Raw genomic sequence first — 24,839 nt, forward strand, 5'->3', positions numbered from 1 at the left:
AAGTACATTTTAAAACACAGTTGACACTTAATATTTTTTCCATACATTATCTTGATGTTCCAGAAAATACCAAGTAAGAGCTCCCAAGGCCTATGAGAAAATCACTGAGGAAGGCCCCTGGGCTCAGAAAGAACAGCTGAAACTCCACAATGATCCACAAGAAGACTCTACCAGATCTAGGAACTAAACAAACTTCATGCTTTGAAATCTGAGCAAATCCAAAGGATTAATTGTGTGAATCCACTGAATCATAGGTCATAAAAGCTTCTACAACAGTGAGAGTCAAAGCTCAAAAGACACAGAGAAAGATGCCTACATAGGTGCCTAGGAACAAGTACAAGTTGTACAACAGGACGATGGAAGTGATCAGTGAGGAATAAATGCACGTACCACCCTGGTGGAGCACTAAAGCATTCCTGTACCTAACTATAGTACAGTGACATCTACAGGAGGGAACTGGCTGTAATAAAAGGGAAAGGCTGTCTTAATTTGGATTAGATGTTTTGAGTTCTGATGCCTAAAAGAAACAAGGTTCTAGGGGCAAGAGGAAAAACAAATACTCAAATTAAGAGAAAAAAAATGTTTAAAAGATTTATTTTATGATGAAGATTACCTAGACTAGCAGTCTATAAAAAGGATTCTAGATCAAGAATAATCTATTCTGGGGGTGTCTGGGTGGCTCAGTGGTTAAGTATCCGACTTTTGGTTTCGGCTCAGGTCATGATCTCACAGCTTCCAGAGTTCGAGCCCCATGTCGGGCTCTGTACTGATAGCATGGCGCCTGCTTGGGATTCTCTTTCTCTCTGCCCCTCCCCTGCTCACATGCATCTCTCTCAAAATAAATAAACTTTAAAAAATTAAAAAAGAAATGAATATTCTGAAATAGGCTAGAATAAAAGTAAACAAAACAAGAAAACCCAACATTTCTAAATCTGCTCTCAACATATGTTCTGTGTCCCTGTGATTTCCTTCCTTGTAATAGTCTAGAATACAAATACCAGAAATCTGCCGGGCATGCCAGCACATCCCCATGCTGGGTTTATGGCTGATAATAATAATCAAACATGGCCTTCTTTTTCCCACAGCTCAAAACTTGGTCTTAGAACCCTGTCTGCATGGCTCCCTGAGCTGCCTTCACCAGCTGATGAGAATTTACACCTAAGAGAAAACCTATTTGAAACCACCGCTTTAACCTAGATTATTCATAACTTACAACGAAGTACTTACTTGGCCCTGTACAAAAGCAGTCAAAAGGAGAAAACTGTCCTTAAGAAGTGAAAAATAGAACTACCATAAGATCCAGAAATTCCACTTGAGTGTATTTATCCAAAGAAAACAGAAACACTATAAAATGTTTAGTTTAATCTAAAGAAAACATCTAATCCAAATTAAGACACAGAAAAGATCTATATGACCCCATGTTCATTACAGCATTACTTAAAATCCTCAAGATATGGAAACAACCTAAGTGTCCATCAGTGCATGAATGGATAAAGAAAATGTGGTATACGTACAGAATGGAATATTACTCAGCGAAAGAAAGAAAGAAAGAAAGAAAGAAAGAAAGAAAGAAAGAAAGAAAGAAAGAAAAAGAAATCTTAGATGGACTTCAAGGGCATTATGCTAAGCTAAATAAGTCAGACAAAGAAAGACAAATACCATATGATCTCACTTATATGAGGAAATGTTACTTACACACACACACACACACACACACACACACACACACACACACACAAGCTTGGTGGCCAGAGTTGGGAGAAGGAAATAGGAAAAATGGGTGAAGGGAGTCAAAAGGTATATGCTTTGTTATAAGTCACAGAGATGTAATACACAGCATGGTGTCTAGAGCTAATAATGCTGTATTGCATATTTGAGAGTTGCTAAGAATAGATCTTAAAAGTTCTCATCACAGGAAAAAAAAACTTTTTTGTAACTACACAAGGTGATGGATGTTAACTAGATTAATATAATCACTTCACAATGTACTATTCAAACATTGAATCATTACATTGTACACCTGAAATTGATACAATGTTATATGTCAAATACATCTCAAGTAAAAAGGTAAATAAGGATAGAAAGACAAGAAAAGAGAACTGATTTCCAGAAAAACAAAAAAAGGAAACCATCCTGGGGTAAGCGGTGAGGGGTGAGGGATAAGCCAAGCTCTATAAACCATTGCTATTAGCAGAAAGGGGAGGGAGGAAGGGAGATAAAGTTACCCAGAGGAACAAGTGGTGAACACCAAGCTTCATACAGTAGTTGTCAAAACAGAAGTTTACTTCTACTGGTCTGATATATAACCACAGAGACTAATAGATTGTGACCAGGAAGATTGGGCGAATAAAGAAAACTGGAAAAAAAACAAAAAAAATCTCTCCTATTTTCCACTCTCAGAGAGAGATGGTTTCCAGACAAAAAAACAAAAAACAAAAAACAAAAAAACAAAGAGCAATTTAATTAAACACACACACACACACACACACACACACACACACACACACACGGGGCCTGGGTGGCTCAGTTGGTTGAGCAGTCAACTATTGATTTTGGCCTACGTCATGATCCCAGGGTTGTGGAATCAAGCCCCACGTCAGGCTCTGCACGCGGAGCATGGAGTCTGCTTGGGATCCTCTCTCTCTCTCCCTCCCTCTCTTTCTCTCTCCCTCTCTCTCTCTCTCCCGCCTTCCCTCCCTCCCTCTCTCCTGCTTGTACTATCTAAAAATTAAAATTAAAAAAATCTTAAAAAAAGGAAAAAACCACAGACATACACACACACACACACAAAATATAACGTAGCTATACACATACACAAGGATGCCACAAATAGCCTTGTGATTAGCATAAAATGAAGATGCTAAAAATGTTTTAGAAGTGTATTTGACATAGAAAGGTGCTCATGACATAAGATTTAAAATGTAGATTACAAAATAGAATGTTCAGTATAATCCAATTTTCTTGTGTTTTAAATTCTGAAGGCATAAAAGTCTTAAGGCATTAGTAAACATTTAGATGCATAATGGGATTTTGAGTAATTTTTATTTTCTTCTTTTTGTTTCTCTGTAGTATTCTCTAATTTAACTATACAAAATGATATCTAAGAAATTAATTTTTTTCTTTTAACAATCTGCTGCAATTAATTAGTAATTTGCTTTTTCTTGATGTATAACCATCAGAAAGAAGTAACATCGGTTGCTGTAGAAACCGTGTGCTGCTCAGATTTACCTCTCCAGCCATAGCTGTTTCCATGCGGATGGATAAGGAGAAGTCCAGTCTGATCGATGATGTGCAGACCATTAATATCCAGCCACCCTATGCTCCATCTTACAGCTCATTAGAAACCTCTATCTTTAGAGGCACCTGGGTGGCTCAGTCGGTTGGGCGTCTGACTTCGGCTCAGGTCATGATCTCACAGTCTGTGAGTTCGAGCCCCACATCAGGCTCTGAGCTACAGAGCCTGGAGCCTGCTTCAGATTCTGTCTCCCTCTCTCTCTGTCACTCCCCCGCTCGCATTCTGTCTCTCTCTCAAAAATAAAATAAAAACATGGGAATGCAAGCTGGTGCAGCCACTCTGGAAAACAGGATGGAGGTTCCTCAAAAAACTAAAAATAGAACTACCCTATGACCCAGCAACTGCACTACTAGGCATTTATCCACGGGATACAAGTGTGCTGTTTCAAAGGGACACATGCACCCCCATGTTTATAGCAGCACTATCAACAATAGCCAAAGCAAGGAAAGAGCCCAAGTGTCCATCGATGGATGAATGGATAAAGAAGATGTGGTATATATATATATATATATATACATACATACACATACATACATATACACAATGGAGTATTACTCAGCAGTCAAAAAGAATGAAATGTTGCCATTTGCAACTACATGGATGGAACTGGAGGCTATTATGCTAAGTGAAATTAGTCAGTCAGAGAAAGACAAAAATCACATGACTTCCCTCATATGAGGACTTTAAGAGACAAAACAGATGAACATAAGGGAAGGGAAACAAAAATAATATAAAAACAGGGAGGGGGACAAAACAGAAGAGACTCATAAATATGGAGAACAAATAGAGGGTTACTGGAGGGGGTGTGGGAGAGGGGATGGGCTAAATGGGTAAGGGGCACTAAGGAATCTACTCCTGAAATCATTGTTGCACTATATGCTAACTAATTTGGATGTGAATTTTAAAAAATTAAAAATAAAATTAAAAAAAATTATAAAATAAATAAAATAAAATAAAGTAAAAACATTAAAAAAAAAAAAAGAAAGAAACCTGTATCTTTAACAAACTGTTTTTTGATATAAATCACTTGCAACCATAGAATCTCAAAAATAATCTTTAAAAGAAAATGGTGTATTCAACATTGTACTGGAAGTTCCAGCCAGAGCAACGAAGCAAAAAAGGGAAAAAAAAAAAAAAAAAAAAAAAAAAAAAAAAAAGCACCTAAATTAGAAATAAAAGTATCTTTATTCACAGATGATTCTCTTACATATGCACGATCCTAAAGTAACCACAAAAAATTATTAAAGCTTATGAATAAATTCAACAAAGTTACAGGACACAAGATCAACAGGACACAAGATCAAACTTTACTCATGATCTTGGATTTGGCAATGGTTTCTTTTAGACAGAATACCCACCAAAGCACAAGCAACAGAAAAACTGGAAAACTCACAAATTTGTGGAAATTAAATGGTAGAATTCTCATTAACCACTGTGTCAAAGAAGAAATCAAAAAGGAAATCAAAGAGTATCTTGACCCAAAGAAAACAGAAACACAACCAATGATATTTATGGGACAGAAAAACAGTTCTAAGAGGACAGTTTAGAGTGATAAATGCCTACATTAAGAAAAAAGATCTCGGGGCGCCTGGGTGGCTCAGTCGGTTAAGCGTCCGACTTCGGCTCAGGTCATGATCTCGCAGTCCGTGAGTTCGAGCCCCACATCAGGCTCTGGGCTGACAGCCCAGAGCCTGGAGCCTGCTTCGGATTCTGTGTCTCCCTCTCTCTCTGGCCCTCTCCTGCTCACACTCTGTCTCACTCTCTCTCTTAAAAATAAATAAACATTAAAAAAATTTAAAAAAAAAGAAAAAAGATCTCAGGGCGTCTGGGTGGCACCGTCGGTTAAGCGTCCGACTCTTTATCTCCACTCAGGTCACGATCTCGGCGTTCATGAGTTCAAGCCCCACACTGGGCTCTGTGCTGATGGTGCACAGTCTGCTTGGGATTCTGTCTCTCCTTCTCTCCGACCCTCCCCCACTTGTGATCTCTCTTTCAAAATAAATAAACTTAAGAAAAAAGTTTTCTAAACAAAAAAGATTTCAAATAAATGACCTAACTTTATAGTTAGCTGTGAGTACAGGGTTTCCTCCTGGGGTGATGAAAAGATCTTGAAACTAGACAGAAGTAACGGTTACATAACATTGTGAATATACTAAATGCCACCTTAAAAAAGTTAATGGTTAATTTCATATTATATGAATTATACCTTTAAAAATACAAAAAAAAACCTTTTTTTTAAAAGGCAGGGGAAGGGAAGTGGGGCACTGTCTTAAAACCTAAAATATTTTAGGGGCGCCTGGGTGGCTCAGTCGGTTAAGTGTCTGACCCGATCTCAGCTCAGGTCTTGATCTTAGAATTCAAGCCACATGTGGGGCTCCACGCTATATGTGAAGCCTACTTTAAAAACAAAAACCTAAAATATTATAAACAAGTTTATTTTCTATTCAGAAAATACAGATTTTTAAACAGATGTTAAGCAGTTTCATCTTTGCATGTTTTTAAAATAAAGCTACTTTCTCAAACACTTAAGAGTAATATTAATAGAATGTTCCATTTCTTACCAGAAGACTCTTTTCCATTCTGTTTTTCATAGAGGGTGCCCACAGACATCAGGAAAACAATAACCAGGAATACTGGAATTCTCCATGAACCCGCCAGGGATGCTGAAAATTATCAAGAGTTAACATTTTTAGTTGAAAACCTAGCACACATCTTTAAAAGAGTTAGTAAACTGACATAACAATTTGCCATAGAGGACATTAACAAAATTGTTTCACAGGGAAATTTTTTTTTTTTTTAAAGGCCCTAAGAGAGATGAAGCCTCAATTCAGGGTTTGTCTCGGTTAAAACCAGCTCTGCTGAGGCCCCTCGTCTAAAATTGGGTATGTGCCAGGGGAGCTTGGGTGGCTCAGTTGGTTGAGCGTCCAACTTCGGCTCAGGTCATGATCTCATGGTTTGGGAGTTTGAGCCCCGCATTGGGCTCTGTGCTGACAGCTCACAGCCTGGACCCTGCTTCGGATTCTGTGTCTCCCTCTCTCTCTGCCTCTCCCCTGTTTGTACTCTCTCTCAAAAATAAACACTAAAAATATTTAAAAAAATAAATAAAATTGGGTATGTGCCAGCCTCCCCTTAACGGGCTCATATCACCTGAGGAATCAAGTCCATTCTAATGCACACCTAGGATTTAAGACCATCCTGAACTCAAATCTTCCATTTAACCTCAAAATTACCTGCATCAGTTATGGAACATAAAGTCATGGAGCCTGGTTTCATTTCCTGAAAATACCACTGGGTGTGAACTCCATCTCTCAAGAGAGGGTGAAATGGCCCAGAACAGCACTGCAAAAAGCTTCAATGTATCCTCAGTTTAAAAGGCCAAAATGCTAACAAGCGCCAAGGACCAGGTACCTACCCACAGGCATTTGCGTTTCCCTGAGTAAATCTAGAGCCTCCTGAACTGCTGCCTCCTCCTCTGCCTTCCCCAAATTCAAAATGAGTCACATCGGACATTAGGGGATCTTGCTAATACACTCCTCTAGGATTCCAAATCAGCAAAGCTAGAAAGCAATGCTTTGTTCCACATCAGTCTCTAAGCAAAGAAATACTTTCAATCAGCTCTGGTGTTTTATTTTTAACTGTAAGTAGCTCTAAAAACTACTTTAAGTAGGCTAACTACTGCTCTAGGTTACTGAATTTTGTTTTTAAATTAGAACCTAATGTTCCCTAAGTCTTAACTTGGAGATAAGAGTCCCTGAAAAAAATCACTCTATAACATCCTAGCAGCCATTCAGCTAACAGTAAAGAGTCCCAAATACCAGGAAACTCATTCTTTTGAGCAGCTGACACTAATCGTCTTTACGTTGAACAGATTTGTCTCCCTGAAGCTACTCCTTGCTCTGACATCTCTCCCCCATAGGTAGAGAGATCTGTTTAAACCACTCTTTCACAGGACAGTCCTTCAAATAGGCTTCCATATTTTATTTTCTCCTTCCCTCCTCTTCCTCCCCACTCGTGTAGCCCAGTCCCCTTCTCTTACCCGGCGTAAATACCTCTGGTTCCTGTAACTGTTTCTCACACACTTAACTGCTTATCTATATCCTCCTGAAGTATGACACTCATAAATGGCCATGACACTGTAAGTGTGCTTTACTTTTTAAGATATATTTATTTTCAAAGGACCTTTTGAAAATGAACATTCAATATAATCAAAAGATAGACATGTTACAACATCTTTATTAAAGACTAAAGAAAGAATAAAGCAGAACATGTTCTAAAGATTATTTTAAAGAATGTTAAATGCAACACACAACACTACAAAAAAATTCACTTCAATTCAATCAGCCTCTGCTGATCTTAAGCTAGACTTTCTTAGAGAAAGGGACCCACCTAAATGAAAAAGCAGTATAATCCAGACAGGAATTGAAACTGCTCTCAAGTAGCGTTCAGTGCTTGCATTCCACTTGAATGAGACAGCCAACACATAGCCAACTACCAGTGTCCAGATCTTAAATAAATGAAATACAGACACAGTTGTTAATATACACACATGAAAATAAACATACATTCGTACAAAATCTGCAAACATCTATACAGCATGAGAGCTGTGGATATAACACAGATAGGATGGAGGTGGTGGTGCTAAATGACATGTGTGTAGATCTTCTTCTGTTTAAACGAATCAAGTTTTGAAATAAACAAGCATTTGAAATCCAGCATATATGGTTATATTATTTCAATAGTCTTGGGGCACCTGGCTGGCTCAGTTGGTGCAGCATGTGATTCTTGATCCCGGGTTGCAAGTCCCAGCCCCATATTGGGTGTAGAGATTACTTAAAAATAAAATCTTAAGGGCACTGGGTGGCTCTGTCAGTTAAGCATCCAACTTCAGCTCAGGTCATGATCTCATGGTGAGTTCAAGCTCCACATCTGGCACTCTGCTGTCAGAACGGAGCCTGCTTCGGATCCTCTGCCCCACCCCACCCCCCACCCCCCACCCCCGCTTGCCCCTCCCCTGCTCGCGCTCTCGCTTTCTCAAAAATAAACATTCAAAAAAATAAAAAATAAAAATAAAATCTTAAAAGGCAAAAAATCTTAACCAAAAAAAAAAAAAAAAAAAACCACAAAGTTTTAAGATACTTTAAAGTTCAAAACTATTTGATGCATAAAGATACTTAAGATAAAATATTCAATTTTTAAGCCATGGACTTAAATCAAGAGCTTAAGTCATGGAATTCTTCGAGTTTGCTCTATAGATGAATATTTAGAAAAGTACAGCAACAAAAAAGAAAGCTTTCCCAAAACAATCGGGTTAAAAGATTCCATCACAGTCTATGAAATACGTTGTTAACTGTGAGAATTTTTTTTAAAGCTAGCAAGAAGGCAGCCAGCTGAAGTGTGACCCCTGAAGTAATCTAGGTAAGAGATGGTTAAACCTAATCCAGAGTTATGTGGACAGCTGAAGAAGTGTAGCTGAAAAAAAATATTACCAGAGGAAGAGACAGAGAGAGTTGAGAACAGAGGAACCACCAGGGTCCCCCTCTCAGTTTTCCCTACACCAAAACTAAATGACTCTAGCACTTGGAAACACCTGCACAGCCCACACAGAAACTCTATTAATATTTACAAAAGATGGAAAACAGGGGCGCCTGGGTGGCGCAGTCGGTTAAGCGTCCGACTTCAGCCAGGTCACGATCTCGCGGTCCGTGAGTTTGAGCCCCGCGTCGGGCTCTGGGCTGATGGCTCGGAGCCTGGAGCCTGTTTCCGATTCTGTGTCTCCCTCTCTCTCTGCCCCTCCCCGTTCATGCTCTGTCTCTCTCTGTCTGTCCCAAAAATAAATAAAAAACGTTGAAAAAAAAAAAATAAAAAAATAAAAAAAAATAAAAAAAAAAAAAGATGGAAAACAATGTGAGCATCATAAACCTATTAAAATAACCTGAACCCTGGGGGCGGGGGGGGGGGGGGCAAATTAAAGCAAAAAAAAAAAAAAAAGAACTTTAAGTTCCAATTCAGAGAATGAAGAAAAAGGAACTGATGTGATTACTACAAAAGACAGAAAAAAAAAAAAAAAAAAAAAACCATCTCCTACTTTATTTGGGTTGTATCAATCAATAAAAACAGTCTTCTGGGGGAGCCTGGGTGGCTCAGTTGGTTAAGCATCCCACTTGATTTCAGCTCAGGTCATGATCTCATTGTTCCTGGGATCGAGCCCCACGTCAGGCTCTGTGCTGACCAGTGCGGAACCTGCTTGGGATTCTCTCTCCCTCTCTGCCCCTCCCCTCTACTGTATAAATAAATAAAACAAAAAAATAATAGTCTTCTGGTCTTAAAAATGTTTTTAGCTTCTGACCTTAGACTTCAGCTTTGGAACCTTACTAAATAATAATAAATTCTGAAAAAGTCTCTATAATGTAAAGAAGCTCATCAGAGTAAAATTTAGGATAGTGAAAAGTGAATAACCCAAAAGTTCAACTGGGAAGTAACTACAGAGGATTCACTCAATAAAATGTTATTCAACCATTACAGTGTTAGTTTTTTTTAAACAAAAACTATAGAGTTAAAAACACTCTTAAGATATGCTTAAAGAAAAAGCAAAATATAAAAAACACATGTGACATGATTATAGCTACTGCATGGTGGGAGGAAAAGTAAATGTACTAAGAAGTTAGTAATTGTATTTGGGTGATAAGATTCTGGTTTTCCTTTTCCTTTTTCTGTATCTTCCAAAGTGCCTTTAATGAGCACAAATTCTTTTATAATGAAAAGGATATTTCTTCAAGCAACTCTATTAGATGAAACATTCAAGAGATCTTAAGCCCCAGCTATATGAGCACATGGGAAGTGGAACTACAGCTGCATCAAAACAGTTCAAGCTTGCAGAACCACACAAATTTAACCTGGGAATTCAGAGAATTTGAAGCAGGGCTGTAGAGCTCAGAATGAAATCAGAGTATAATAATAGCACACTTGCATACCAAATCGTTAAAAAATGATCCTCAGCAAACGGTCAGTCTTCGGTGCGCACAGGGGTAATCAGCCCCACGCCATGAAACATTGAGTCAGTAATTCAGGTAAGAGACTAGAAAGCATATTAATTGAATTCACAGATTACACAAAATTGGCAACAGTCAATAAAAACGGAGATGACTATAATGATTCAAAAAGATATCCTGAAGCTAGAACAATGGCTAATTCAAAAAAGATTAAATTTAATAGAAAGATACAAAAATCTGCTCTTAGGTTCAAACTCACCTGCAAAGTACTGAATGGGAAGAGGATGGCTAGGCTACTTTTCAGTTCAGTGTGAGTCAGGAGTATAAATAGTGTGAGTGCCTATTAATAATGCTCATATCAGGAAAAATGATTGTTGCAATGACTTCTGCACTATCAAAACCACAGCCATAACATTCAGACTGGGAAAGGAAATAGAAATCACCACATAGGAGATACAAACTATAGTTGGGGGGCGGGGGTAAAAAACTGCTCCATTTAGGAAAAAAAAAGAAGAAAATATGAGGATTTGATAGCTATCTTCAAACAGCTGGGAAAAAGTCATCGGGAGAGGCATTCGCCTTAACCCCTGGGGTCCTGAGAGCAGAAACAATAGGTGGGAATCAGGAAACACCACACTGCAGCTCAACATGAGGATACATTTTTCTAACAAACTATAGCTGTCTAAAAATGGAATATTTTGTGTGAGCAAAAGCTGACCATAAGTCAGGGATAACAAAGCACAAGAACCTGCTTTCAGAGATTAAGCCTCTGATGGTTTTTAAACTGACTTCTAGTAAGTTTGTTTCTTACCTGTACTCATAAGGAATCAGTATCACCTACGGGGAGAGAAAAGAGACTGCATACTTCAGAGGGAGACTCATGGTCTAAAGAGAAGCACATGTTTTCACCTAGTAAACCTGAAACCCACTGATAGCCTTATTTCAGTTTAAAACACCCACTTATTAAATACACTCCCCAATTCTACTTCTAGGAACTTGGTTTACGGAAGTTCCTAGTTTGGTTTATAGAAGTTCCATATACTGTGCACACAGATCTGAAAATGTTCACTGCGGCTGCAAAAAATATTTTAAAAAATAACCTAAATGTCATTTTGTAAAGGACTCTTTAAATAATGGTACCTCCAGAAACTGGAACAATTTTTCAGACTTTCAGAGGTATGATGAATATCTACATTCAATGACAGTATAAATGCACACGTGTGTAAATCTGTATTGGTGAAAATACACTCAGCCCAAATGTTTAAAAATAGTATCTCTGGATAGTTGGATTTCAGGGGGCAATTTGCTTCTTTCTGCTTTCCTTCAAGTGTTGAATTTTCTAAAAGTATTTTCATCTTTATAAACAGCACGTTTTTTGAGGTTTTTTTTTAAAGATTTTTTTTTTTAAGTTTATCTATTTTGAGAGAGAGAAAGTATAAGCAGGGGAGAGCCAGAGAGGAGGAGAGAGAGAGAATCCCAAACAGGCTCTACACTGACAGCACAGGGCCCAATGCAGAGCTCAATCCCACAAACCATTCGTTGAGATCATGACCTAAGCTGAAATCAAGAGTCAGATGCTTAACTGACTGAGACACCCAGGCACTCTGCAAACGTTTTGAACTTAAAAAACCTCTTTTGGGGAGCCTGGGTGGCTCAATGGGTTAAGCGTCCGACTTTGGCTCAGGTCATGATCTCGCGGTTTGTGGGTTCGAGCCCCACATCAGGCTATGTGCTGTCCATCCAGAGCCTGGAGCCTGCTTTGGATTCTGTTTCCCTCTCTCTCTGCCCCTCCCCCACTCACACTCTGTCTCTCAAAAAATGAATAAACGTTAAAAAAAAATTAAAAAAAAAAAAAAAAAAAACCTCTTTTGACCTATGGATATTTTTCCCCCAGTATTCTGAAGCGTCTCCTCAGAAAAGATTCACAGGATATTATTAGCTCAAAAAGTATGACCATTTATAAACACTTTATAGATTTCTTATTAAACCGTTATGATTACATAAATTACCAATGTTTGAAAAATGCTTATCAGATTATCCTAACATATTCAGAGCTACAATATTTTCTAAAAGACATCTGGAAAAAAAAATTTTTTTATACTATAGTACTATTAAAAAGAAAGCTGTTCTAGAAGTGCTAACAAGGAAAGATATGTATAATACAAAGATAAATGAAAGAGCAAGGTGCAAAATTGTATATATATGTTACCCCATTTTTGTTTTGAAAAACAAATGCCCCATACTTTATATGTTCATATAAGCACACAAAGAAATTTTGGTTATTCATCAGTTAACAATAGTAACATGTCACCCTGTGGGAATGGTGGCAAAGAAACTATTCACTTTACCATACAGACTTCTATGTTGCTTAAGTTGTTTTTTATATAACATGTTTTACTTGAACCAATTTTTGAAACTGCTAAATATTCTTTAAAATAAATTCACCAAAAATAAGGATTTTGTACTTTCAAATTACAAATATAATTTCTAGTATGGATTTCTAAAAGTCTGTCTTTAAGAGTTTTATATTTGTCTCTCCGCTTAGCATCTGAACAATCCTGTTCAAGTATGAATTTGCTTCCAGCTATGGAGGAAATCAATGAACCACAGTTTATATATAAGAGGGCATACTTTCTCAAATGTGTGTTCTTTAAAACAATGTATCCTTTTCAAAATACACATTTAATACTCACTTTAAAGCACCAATGTGTGCTCAATACCACATAAAATGTCTCATAAAAACTGGCAACATTTATTTAGCACTACAAACTAATAATCACATTTTCCTTTCATCAGGCTTATTAACCACATAGGCTTTTCTGATAAAATACTAAGTGCATAAAACATAAGTAGACTTTGCCTTTTAGACGGTTTTATTTATTGCCATGTGGGCACTAACCGGAAAAACAACTGGGCTTGCTTCTGTTGCACGTTTTTGCAAAAACAGTTTCCCAAGTCTTTCACAGCGAGAACAACTTCCCAGCAGCAGCCCCTGATGCATAATCCCAACTGCACAAATGTACAAATCTCAATCAGTGATTGCTTCAGCTATTTCTCCTTTAAAACAACTTTATCCCAATTTGAAAACTATTCTCTTTTGTGGTGTGGCAACTTAGAGTCAAGTATCTTTTATAATCAGCGTCTTTGAGAAAGAACCTAAGCACTGGCAACTTTCCTCCTTACTGATGCCAGGCAAGCAAAAGCACACCTAGACAAGGGTTCAGAAGTGGAAGGGAGTGGGCCCGGCTGGCTGGCTAAGAGCCTCTTGGGCAGTACCGCCAAACACTTGGGAACCGTGCAAGGAAGCTGAGAAATCATGGAAGCCAACCCTGCGCTTCACACAGCTGGAGTGGAGTAGCCCATAGAAGAGCCCTGGCCGGTCAAAGGTCACAGAACAAGCTATTGACAGAGCTCAGTTGAGAATTTACAGTCTCGGGGCACCTGGCTGGCTCAGTCAAAAGGGCATGGGACTCTTGATCTCAGGGTCATGAGTCTGAGCCCCACACTGGGGAGATTACTTATGAAAAAAAAAAATTAAATAAGTAGAATTTACGGTCTTCTCACCTTCTGCCACTATTCTTTCTACCTCATACTTCTTTATAAAGTAAAATGGAAACAATGGGATCAGAAACCGTGGAAGAAATCAAATCTATTACTATCACACAAAAACTATAGAGGGTCTCCAAATCTTCTAACATGTATGGACTAAGTAAGAGGGACAGGAAGATCAAAACACTCCCAGCAAAGAAGAAGGGGTAGGGGAGGAGAGGGAATTTGCTTTTCAGTTTTATCTTGATAACTCTACATCATGGGAAGACGCCAAGGGCTCCAAGGACTGTGTCATGGGTGAGCTTGGTGCAACAGGTGATTTTTTTTTTTTTTTTTAAGTGCTTAGAAATCACTTCTGAAGTCCCTACAAAATTCTAATATATTTCAAACTGTTTAAAAGAATTATTCACACCATAAATGCTTCGTCTTTCACTTGCAAGCAGAATAGGGTGTTAAGAGACTGAAGAAACCCAAAAATGAGGTGAAGAGGAACAGAACTAGAAGGATAAATTGGCAACAAAGGAGAACACAGGTATGGAAGCCACTAGAGAGGAAAACTGTACAGGACTTGGAAATCGCTGAACAGATACAAAGATAAAAGAAGAAAGTGATGACCAAGGTTTCTAGAAGACTAGAGTCCAAGGGTCTTTGGGGGAACATGTGTGGTTAGTCCAGTCCTGATATTCTTCTATATTTTTCCCCAAATAACTAAAATCAGTTTCTATTCTAAAAAGTTAAACTAAAACATTTAAACACAACAAAGTAGGGGCGCCTGGGTGGCTCAGTCAGTTGTGTCCGACTTCAGCTCAGGTCATGATCTCGCGGTGAGTTTGAGCCCCATGTCGGGCTCTGTGCTGACAGCTCAGAGCCTGGAGCCTGCTTCAGATTCTGTGTCTCCCTCTCTCTCTGCCCCTCCCCGCTCATGCTCTCTCTGTCAAAAATAAATAAAACATTATAAAAATTTTTTAAATAAAATAAAAATAAACACAACAAAGTAGGGGGAAACTTTTAAAAATTCTTATCAAAGGTTACTAAGAGTTTTGCTGACAAAAGAATTTTGCTGATTGGGCTGCTGAACCATTTACTGTCGGAATGAACAGATCAATCTCTAAACCAGTCTTTACACCAATGAAATCCCTCATTCTTCACAGGATAATTGTAAGTAGAAAACAACACCCATGAAAGCACCTGATACAGTGCCTGGCATGTGATAGATGCTCAAAAGTTGGATCTTAAAGGTATGAAATGTTGGCTCCCCAAAACGTAGATTTGCTTAAATGTAACTTTTCTCCCTCCCTTTCCTATCTATGTCTCTCTTCAGCAGCAGGTTCAAATTTACAAGTTGTCTAGAAAATATGGACTCTTTCTCTATACCAAGACAGCTCTGTGTGGGCTCACAGAACCACACCGACTGTGAACTCTGAGACAGGAAAGTTACAGAGTGGGTTCCTTGCCCAGTCACACGACGTTCCTTCGCTTCAGGTCAGGCCTTAATCTGCCCTTTTGGCGGAGAGCTGAGGACTCCCTGTCTCTGCTTCCCAAGTACACCTCTCCCCCATCTACCCGCCCACCCCTAAGAGTTGCTGCAAGAAACCACAACTTCAAGCCTTGTTTCTCTCAAATTCAGATCAACCTAGGGGACCCACTGGTTCAATTTAAGCCCCTCTACCACTCCTATGCACTTCTAGTTAAGTCATACTCTCTTTTACAATAGTTTTGTTTTCCTCCACTCTTTTCCTGTGCCCCCATCACTGTAGCCAAACAGCTCTTGCAAGCCTTTTAAAAATCACTAATCGGGGGCGCCTGGGTGGCTCAGTGGGTTAAACATCAACTCTTGATGTCGGCTCAGGTCTTGCTCTCATGGCTCATGAGACAGAGCTCCAGGGCCGGGCTCTGTGCTGACAACAAGGAGTCTCTTAGGATTCTCTCTCCTTTTCTATCTGCCCCTCCCCCTGAGCGCTCTCTCTCTCCCTCTCTCTCAAAATAAATCAACAACAAAAATCATTAATTGGCTAGATCTTCCTCCCGCCTTCTAGCCAAATTAATATTGGCCCTTACCCCTCTTCCATTCATTCACAACTCATACAAGGGTATTCGAGTAAAGTACAAAAATGAGGGTTTCTCCACTGTAAAAAAGATATTCAGAACTACATACATTCAGCTACAGGCACTTCTTCACTGGTACTCAATTCCGCATCTCATTTTTCACTGAGAGTAACTGGCAGAAATGCCCCACTTTCCACTAATCTTGTCAATTTATCCATATATTCAACTTCTTAGTATAGTATGACATTACGTTATTTATACGTTAGATCTTTCACTTTCCAATTTCCTATAGTTTCGTGGATATGCTATTTGGTCTTGCCCACAGTAATGTACACTAAATTGCAGTATCAACAGTCAAAATGTCAGCAGAAACTGTACATGCGTCTGCCTTTGACAAGACTGAATTTCTTGAGGGTAGGAATCAGGTCACAGTATTTATATTTCTTAACAGCATATAATATTCGGTCTTATATGAGGCAGTCAACTGAACTGTGAAACAAGAAAGAGCACGGAAGGTATAAATAACAGGGTAAAGGAGATGAAGCATACTCTGGATTTCTTCACAAGTTATGTGACTTTGGGACGATCACATTCTCTGTGCCTCAGAAGCCTCTCCTGAGAAGTGGCAGGCATCTGGCAGTAAAAAAACTCCAGGATCACTCCCCACCTGACAATCCAGCAAGCCCCAGGAGTTCAAAGGTCATTCCACATCTCTCTTTTCTACAACTGAAATAGCCCAGGCCACTTGGAGGCCAAAGCTGGTCTGATCACTTAGCAGTTGCACACACAGACAGCATCCCAAATATGGATGAGGTGCTCCCCAGTATCTTGCTGGCCCATAATGGGTTGGTAATGACGTGTCTGTCTGCCATCTCCATGAGAACATGTTCATGTATGATTCCATGACCTTGAAGACAAAGCCTGCATCTTACTCGTTTTAAACCCCTACAAACCCTAGCATCCATCAACACGTTCAATCCCCTTTTAATGGAAACTGAGAGGTGGTAGTGACAGAACAAGAGAATACAGGAGTTCTGGAATCAATTATCACTCCACCAGTAACCTCAAAACTTTGTTTCACACATAAGGGGTATCATTTTGCAACTTGATGTCAAGGTGCACTGAACACTGACAAAAGCAAAGAAAATTATTTTTAAATGGTAGTTTATTGAAATATTCACCTGTTTTTAATAGCCCTCAGTTAAATAGTTGAGAATTAACTGGTCTAGAATCTAGTCTGAGTTAGGAAATGTGCCACTAGATTATCTTTGAAATCCTTTCCAATTCTAAAGCTCCCAAATTTTCTATGAATAAGCGCAGGGCGATCCAAGAAGCAAATCTACCTCTTCTTTACTCAGTCTGCTTAAGTAATCCAGGCGGGAGGCAAGGTACTCTGGTACAGCAGTCCCTCCACAAGTGGTTCCCAAGAAGTCGAGTGTGGCGTGGGAGCAGGCCCAGGTGCCTCACACCAAGTATACTCGAAAGCTCCTGAACTCAGAAGCAGCAACGGCCTTTGAAGCAAACTTCGTCTTATGACTTGAGAAACTTGAGTCAATCCGTCCCTTCTTTGTCCCTAACTAGCCCTAACCTGGTAAGTAGTCACTTCTCCCATCTGCAGGATGACAAGCTGGACTAGGATCTCTAAGGTCCCTTCCAGCTGATATCCAGAAAAGTCTCCCGTGAGAACTAAAGATGGTCGGACCCCACCCCCACCGCCCCGCACTCTGCCCAGGGGTAAATTCAAGTCCACCCGCCCATGCTCAAGTCAACCTGAAAAGCGGAACTGCGATTCCCAAACTAGGGACACAACCACCTTAGAGTATCAAAATGGGGGCGGGGACAGGACAGCTGTTTCAAACCACACCCGCCCTCTCTTTGGAAGGAAGTGGGCCAAGTTCCTTAGGTGCACGGGAAGGAGGGCGGAGACTTCTGACGGTCCCTGCATAGTGAGGAGGAGCTGCAGGATGGCACCCTCGGGAGCAGGGGTGCCCTGGGCCCACGGACCGTGTCCGAGTGGCCGCTCACTCACCCACAGGCTGCTGAAGTAGTCCAGCCCGCGGCAGATGAGCGCGCCGGCGTGCGCCAGCAGCACCTGCACGCCCAGGTAGCTGCCGAGGCAGTAGAGGCCGTAGAGGAGCGGGCCGCCGGCGCCCAGCAGCAGCAGCAGGCGGCGGCGGCGCAGCGCCTGCTCGCCCAGGGCCTCAACGCCGTAGTCGGCGAAGCAGAGCGGCAGCAGCAGCGCGGCCAGCACGATGGGCGTGTGCGCGCGGTGCAGGCGCTGCAGCCAGTGGCGGCCCAGGCGCGTCAGCGAGCTCTTGAAGGGGTGCAGGAAGGTGCCGCACAGCACGGCCCACAGCAGTGGCCGCAGGAAGGCCTCCAGGATGAAGTAGACGAGCACGGCGGCGCCGCAGCACAGGCACACGAACAGCACGGCCCCCGTGTTGTAGAAGGCCTGCTTGATGGGCTTGTCGAAGCGCAGCGCCAGCGCCGGCGTCCTAGGGGTCTCCCCGCAGCTGGCCCCGCTTCCCGGCCCGACCGCGCGCGGGACCCGCGGCGCCCGACCCGGGGAGCCCCGTGGGCTGGGCGCCTCGGCAGGGCGGCCGTCGTCGGCCATGGTGCCTCTGCTGCCGCCGCCAAGAGGCGGTACTGGAAAGCCGAGCGAGAGTCGCGGGAAAGAGGTAAAGGCGCTCTGCGCGCAGCATTATGGACGTTGTAGTTCCTAGCTGGCCACTGAGCGCCTACAGGCCCCATGGGGAACTACAATTCCCAGAGGGTGTGGAAAGTGTTCTTTCTCCCCCAATTTCCTCCGCCCATTGGTCCCTGCAGATGCAGGTAACAGGTTTCTGAGCTCATCATCTGCGGAGAGAGAAAAAAAAAGTTCCTCACCCATTGGTTAAAGTTAACTTTTCAAGGGGCGGAATTCCAAGAGGCACTACGTTCACAGTTTGAAAATCCAGGCTGTACATTAGAATCCCAGGGTGGAGGAGCACTTGTACAAGACGATCCCCACATTCAATTTTATTGGTTTATTTAAGAAGCAAAGTGCTTGCTCTGGTGTAGGACTTTAAATAGCAGGGGCACCTGGCTGGCTCAGTTCATTAAGCATCTGACTCCATTTCGGCTCAGGTCATGATCTCAATGGGGTAATGGAGGCTGCATCAGGTTTTGGGTCAGGTTTTGCGCTGACGGCTCAGGTCCTACCTGGGATTCTCTCTCTCTGTTCCTCCCCTGCTCGTTCTCTCCCTCTCTCTCTCTCTCTCTCTCTCTCTCTCTCTCTCTCTCTCTCTCTCTCCCTCCTTCAAAATAAATAGACATTTTTTTTTTTTTTTTTTTTTCCTAGCGACTACCGGGATGCACCTGGGTGGCTCAGTCAGTTAAGCGTCCAACTTCAGCTCAGGTCATGATCTCACAGTTTGTGGGTTCGAGCCCTGCGTGGGGCTCTGTGCTGACAGCTCAGAGCCTTGAGCCTGCTTTGGATTCTGTGTCTCCCTCTTTCTCTGCCCCTGCCCTGCTCATGCTCTGTCTCTGTCTCAAAAATAAATAAAACATTAAAAATTTTTTTTAATAAATAGCGATTACTGTATGTCAGACCCTGTTCTAAGTGCCTCATTCACTGAATCCTTAGAACAATCCTACAGAGAACATGGTGTTATTATCCCCACTTTACAAAAAGGAAAACTGAGGCACAGAGAAGTTAAGTACCTAGCCAAGGTCACACAGCTACTAAGTAGTAAAGGCATAATTCAAACTCAGAATCTGGCTCCTAAGTCAATTGTTTTACCTACTATGCTAACTGGTGTGACAAGTGATCTTTGGCATGTTTTTTAAAGCTCCTCAGTGGACTGTAATGTACAGCTACTGTTGCCATTGGGGTAGGTGTCAGTGAGCGAGCTATCTGAATTCGTAAAAGAGCCCTAGACCAGAGTCCCAAACTGCCACTATTTCTTTTTGAGACCTAGGGTCAGGTCGCTTGAGGCCCCAACCCCAATTTCCCCTCTGTCACATGGAAATGATAATAACAGAAGCTCTTGTCTCAGAAAAGAAAAAGAGGAAGCTCCAGGGGAGTGCAAAGTGCTTCTGTTATTATGTTGGAAAGGTCCTGGGATCCAAGCCTACTAACACCTCAAACAACACCTAAAAACAACATTTTTGTTAAAAGGAGATGAAAGAGGGGAGGGCAGAAGGAAGGAAAAAGAAAAAAGAAAAAAAGAGCAAGCAGGCAGGCTTTACTGAGTACCCAATCTGTGATTGCTTTGAAACCCTGCAAGTTACCCTTTTTCAGTTTTCAATAAGTTTTCATATTAATTTAAACATAATTAAAAAAAAATTTTTAATGTTTATTTATTTTGGAGAGAGAGAGAAAGACAGAACACAAGCGGGTGAGGGGCAGAGAGAGAGGGAGACACAGAATCTGAAGCAGGCTCCAGGCTCTGAGCTGTCAGCACAGAGCCCGACGTGGGGCTTGAACCCACAAACCGTGAGATCATGACCTGAGCCGAAGCCAGACACCCAACCGACTGAGCCACCCAGGTGCCCCAATTTAAACAGAATTTTTGTTTCTCTTCTAAAGTACACAGGACAAATGTCATTATCCACAGGTTTCAGATGAAGAAACTGTTGCTTACTAAGGGTTGGAGGCAAGGGGATTCAGAGCATAAAGTAAAAGAAAAAATAATTCCTTTCCACCCCATTTTTTTTTTAGGTTTCAGGTCACAGCTCTTGTTTTTCAAGTGGTCTTTGGACTTTGACTCTGTAAATATATTGCTTCAGTGGTCTTATATTTGCTTTACTTCTTTACTTTGTCTAGAGCTGCTGAGACTATGGTTGCAATCATGGCCACATTTGCTTTCGGTGCCTGTTTTACACTGACCCCAAGCTCTTATTTATATTGCAATAAAGCCTTAGCCTCCCTCCCAAAAAGTCCTCGGTAATGAGTAGGGAATCCCAAAGAGGGTACCTTACAAATGCCCAGAGCCATGAGTCCACCACCAACCACCCTATATCCACCCTGCTGCCCACACCGCTGCCTGACTCCAGTTCCTATCATAGAATTGCCAGTGCCTATGTCACTATTCCCAGATCCTGGATACTCCCAAACTTCTAATCCTCAGAGTGCCAAAGAGCTGGGTTCCACTCAGAGATGGGGAGGAAGTCCCTCTCCCTGACTTGCCCACCCTGTGCCCTTTTGTGACCCAAACCCTAAACCGGGCAACTTGTACTCAGTGAATTGTATCTCTTTCCATGAAGAGTTCCTTCCATGTCTGGCCTTCTGTCCTCTAGCCACAGGGGCTCAGAACCTACCCAAAAAAGTAGGTGAGGTAACAAAGACCAAGCATCCTCTGTCCTCCTCCAACCGAAGACTCAGCTCTCTTCCTCTGGTTAGGAAAAAAAAAAAAAAAAAAGTTCCATTTTACCAAAGTAAGGTTGCCTAAACTGTTTGGGGCCCCAGCTCAGCAAATCAAAAATCAAAAATCCCCTGTCATGGTGTTCTGCTTCCAAGTCGCAGCAAAAGGCAAAATGCTGACTATTTCAAAACTGTTCTAATAGCCAAAGCAATAGAACTGACAAGTGTCCAATAGAATTTCCAGTCAAGAATGGAATTCTGACAGAAATGATGGCTGCAGCACTGGAAACGAACTAGACTAACATTTATATGGTCTAATGTAAGGCTGGGTTCCCACAGAATTTTGCTCACCATGCTATGGCTGTACTTAGCACTCTATGGTCAAAGTTAAGCGGTTTACATGGGTTTGCTTCATCTCTGTGTCCCCAGCACCAGACACAGCGTATGACATTCATAGTACAAAGCAGAAGCTCAGGGTTTGCTGAGCAAGTGCATGAGCAGTAGCCTTTCAAAAAGCCTGTTTGTGCTTCCTTCAGGAAATGCTACTGAAACGCTGAGAATGTTTCTGCTGGGCATTCTTGTGGTTGAGAGCAGAGACAAATTAAAATACTGAGGTGTAGGACCCACAAACTAAATTTGAGAAGGGTACGCACAGTCCGCCCGATCCTCTAGCTCATAGGATGTATGCTTTTAGGCCTCTCCTCCAAATCACAAGGCTACTTGAGTTTTCTTTGTTGGCCCCGCTCCAACCGCCTCAGGCAAGAACAGCCTCCACGGACATCTAGGATACAGTGGAAGTAAAATGGACTCGGGAGTGGATCAAGCTGCCTTTGACCTTCCTGTTGCAGAACCCATCAATTCCCTGATCATTTAAACCAGTTTTAGTCGGGTTTCACATTTCTTGCAACAGAAAGCTTTCTGGCAGAGAAAATAATACCTATATCATTGGCTGCTGTGGGGATTTGCGAAATAAGAGTGTGTCTAAAGCAGCAGCATAGTGCTTGGGATATGGTGAGAATCTGACAGTGGTCCTCAGGGTGACAAAGCAGCTCTCTTGCAGCCAAAGAGGTAGCTCTTAAACAACAATTAATGTCCACAGACTCCCTGCCCCTTCCCCAAGGTATCGAGATAAAAGCCCCAGAGATAAAGCAAACACAGGTGGGAGAGGATTCTCCAGGGCATTGCATCTTGGAGTTCTCCAAGTGTCTCTACAAACATTTGCTGAATTGTGCTGAGCACTTGCTGTGCACAAAATCCAGTGCCTACAATGGAGTGTGTATGAACGAACAAAGGAAACAAAAGAGACAAACCAATAGACTCTTTAACTGTAGAGAACAGATGGTTACCAAAGGGGGGGGGGAGGGAGAGGGGAACTAGGTGAAGGGGATTAAGAGTACACTTATCTTAATGAGCACCCAGTAATATAGAGAATTGAATCACTATATGGTCACCTGAAAGTAATTTAACACTGTGTTAACTCTACTGGAATTAAAAAATAAGCAAAACAAAAAACCATGCAGTGTGTAAGTCATGTATCAAGTGGTATGTATGCACGGTGGAGGAGGAGAGATCATGTGAAAAAGTAATCAAACAGACATGCATTCAAATTCCAAATAGGAATTACCACTTTTCTTTGCTAAGTCCAAGGCAGACATTGCTAATCAGCCACTGATCTCTTTCTCCCTGAGCCTAACATAGCCTCAAGATCCTTGGGGCACCCAGGCGACTCAGTCGGTTGAGTGTCTGACTTCGGCTCAGGTCGTGATCTCGCAGTTTGCAAGTTCGAGCCCCACACCGGGTTCTGTTGTCAGCACACAGCCCACCTTGGATCCTCTGTCCCCCTCTCTCTGTCTTGTGCTCTCTCTCAAAAAATAAGTAAACTTTACAAATAAATATATTTGAAAACTCCTCAGCAGAACATTGTAGAGAACCACTATCAACTAAACAAAGTAGGCACAAAAGATGAAATTTACTTGCCTTCCCTATCATGGATGTCTGATACTAGATAAAACTGGCAGGCTAAAAAGGTAGATAACTGTTTTAGGAAGCTTAGGAAGGGGGTGCCTGAGTGGTTCGGTTGGTTAAGTGTCCGACTCCGGCTCAGGTCATGATCTCACCAGTTTGTGAGTTTGAGCCCCACACAGGGCTCTTGGCTGTCAGCACGGAGTCTGCTTCAGATCCTCTGTCCCCCTCTCTCTCTACCCCTCCCCTGTTTGCCTGTGCACTCTCAAACATAAAATAAACATTGTTTAGAAAGTTAATTAGTGCATATGTGAGAAATTACTAAGAGATTAAAAAAAATCTCAGTGGCTGAAGAACAAATATTGCAAACCATCCCTAACTACACCCCCCCCCCTTCCCAATCTGGGACACATGACCCCACTTACTGCATGGGTCTTGCCAGTTCCCTGAGTAAAGTGTAGCCTTTCCTGCCTCTAGGCTCCCGTCCTTCAGGTCTGTGCCTTCCAGCTTCAGCCAATCTTCCATGCCACGTCAACAAAGATAATCTTACTAGTTAATGAAAGGATTAGTGAAGAGATTATCAAATTGATTCAGCAAACTCAACTGAGGCCCATGTACCCAGGAGAGAACCAGGTGAGTAAGAAGCTTGGGCAGTTCTTTTGGGAAACACCCCCCCACCCCAACACACACACCCCCTCTAAAAAAATTTTTAAGTCTGCAACCAAGATAGCGTACTCTTCTAGGGTAGGAGGAAGGTGGGTTGGGAAGATGGGTGAATTTTGTGATTAACAATTCTGTGCTGAAAGCCAGAGTGCCTATCCTGAAAGTGGTTGGTCTTAGGTGTCCTCAGTTGGGACTCTGCGTCTTTACGGGTCAGACATATTTTTTCTGGAATGGTTGAGTTTGAGAATTATGGATCAGGATTTGGAATGCTTAGCCTGCCCCTTCCTTGGCTCTACTCCTAACAATACACTCAAACGAAGGCTGAGGCCACCCAGGGTATAAACACCCACCCTTTGGGTAAATCAGAGTAAGAATGAAAACCAGAAGATGCTTGATGCATTTCAAATTGGCCAAACTAATCCTTCTTTATTTATAAGTAAACTATTGGCATTTGAGAATCAAAGTGTCACTTGTTTGTATGTTCTTGGCAACACATGGTGATGTCACTGAAGCCTCTGGGCGGTCTCTCTCTGCCCTCCTGCTCCACTCAATTCTCTACATTGAAGCCAGAGTGACCTTTCTCAAATACAATCTGATCCCATCAAGGCCTCCTTAACTCTGGGAAGAGTCCAACCTCTTTACTATGCCTCCCAAGGTCCTCTGTGATGGGGCCACACTCACCTTTACTCCCCACTCCCTGCCTCATCCTTTATCCCTCAGCACTGTGGTGGAATGCATAATGGCCACGTCCTAACCCCTACAACCTGTTAGGTGTGCTGCCTTCCATGGTAAGAGGAACTTTGCAGATGTGATTAAAGATTTTGAGAAGGGAGTTTATCCTGGGTTATACAGGTAGAGTCTAAGTGTAATCTTAAATATCTTTATCAGACTGAGGGAGAGAGATGAGGCTACGTAAGGAGAAGCAATCTGACCTAGGATGCAGAGAAATTGGAGTGGTGAGGCCACAGGCCAAGGAATGCCCACAGCTACC

The 24,839-nt window shown here is 41.7% G+C and overlaps 1 protein-coding gene across 1 annotated transcript in view; it reads right to left on the reverse strand.

Moving 5' to 3' along the window:
* Positions 1 to 18,550, reverse strand: part of TMEM245 (transmembrane protein 245) — a 97,719-nt gene extending 79,169 nt beyond the window's left edge. The window contains exons 1-3 of the mRNA XM_042912380.1: positions 17,909 to 18,550; positions 7,682 to 7,799; positions 5,857 to 5,958 (exon numbers count right to left, since the gene is read on the reverse strand). Of these exons, the coding sequence (XP_042768314.1) occupies positions 5,857 to 5,958; positions 7,682 to 7,799; positions 17,909 to 18,493 (805 nt within the window). The 5' untranslated portion in view covers positions 18,494 to 18,550. The remainder of the gene's footprint in view (positions 1 to 5,856; positions 5,959 to 7,681; positions 7,800 to 17,908) is intronic.
* Positions 18,551 to 24,839: the final 6,289 nt, after the last annotated feature.

Source organism: Panthera leo, chromosome D4 (genome assembly GCF_018350215.1).
Source record: "Panthera leo isolate Ple1 chromosome D4, P.leo_Ple1_pat1.1, whole genome shotgun sequence".
Taxonomy (NCBI): domain Eukaryota; kingdom Metazoa; phylum Chordata; class Mammalia; order Carnivora; family Felidae; genus Panthera; species Panthera leo.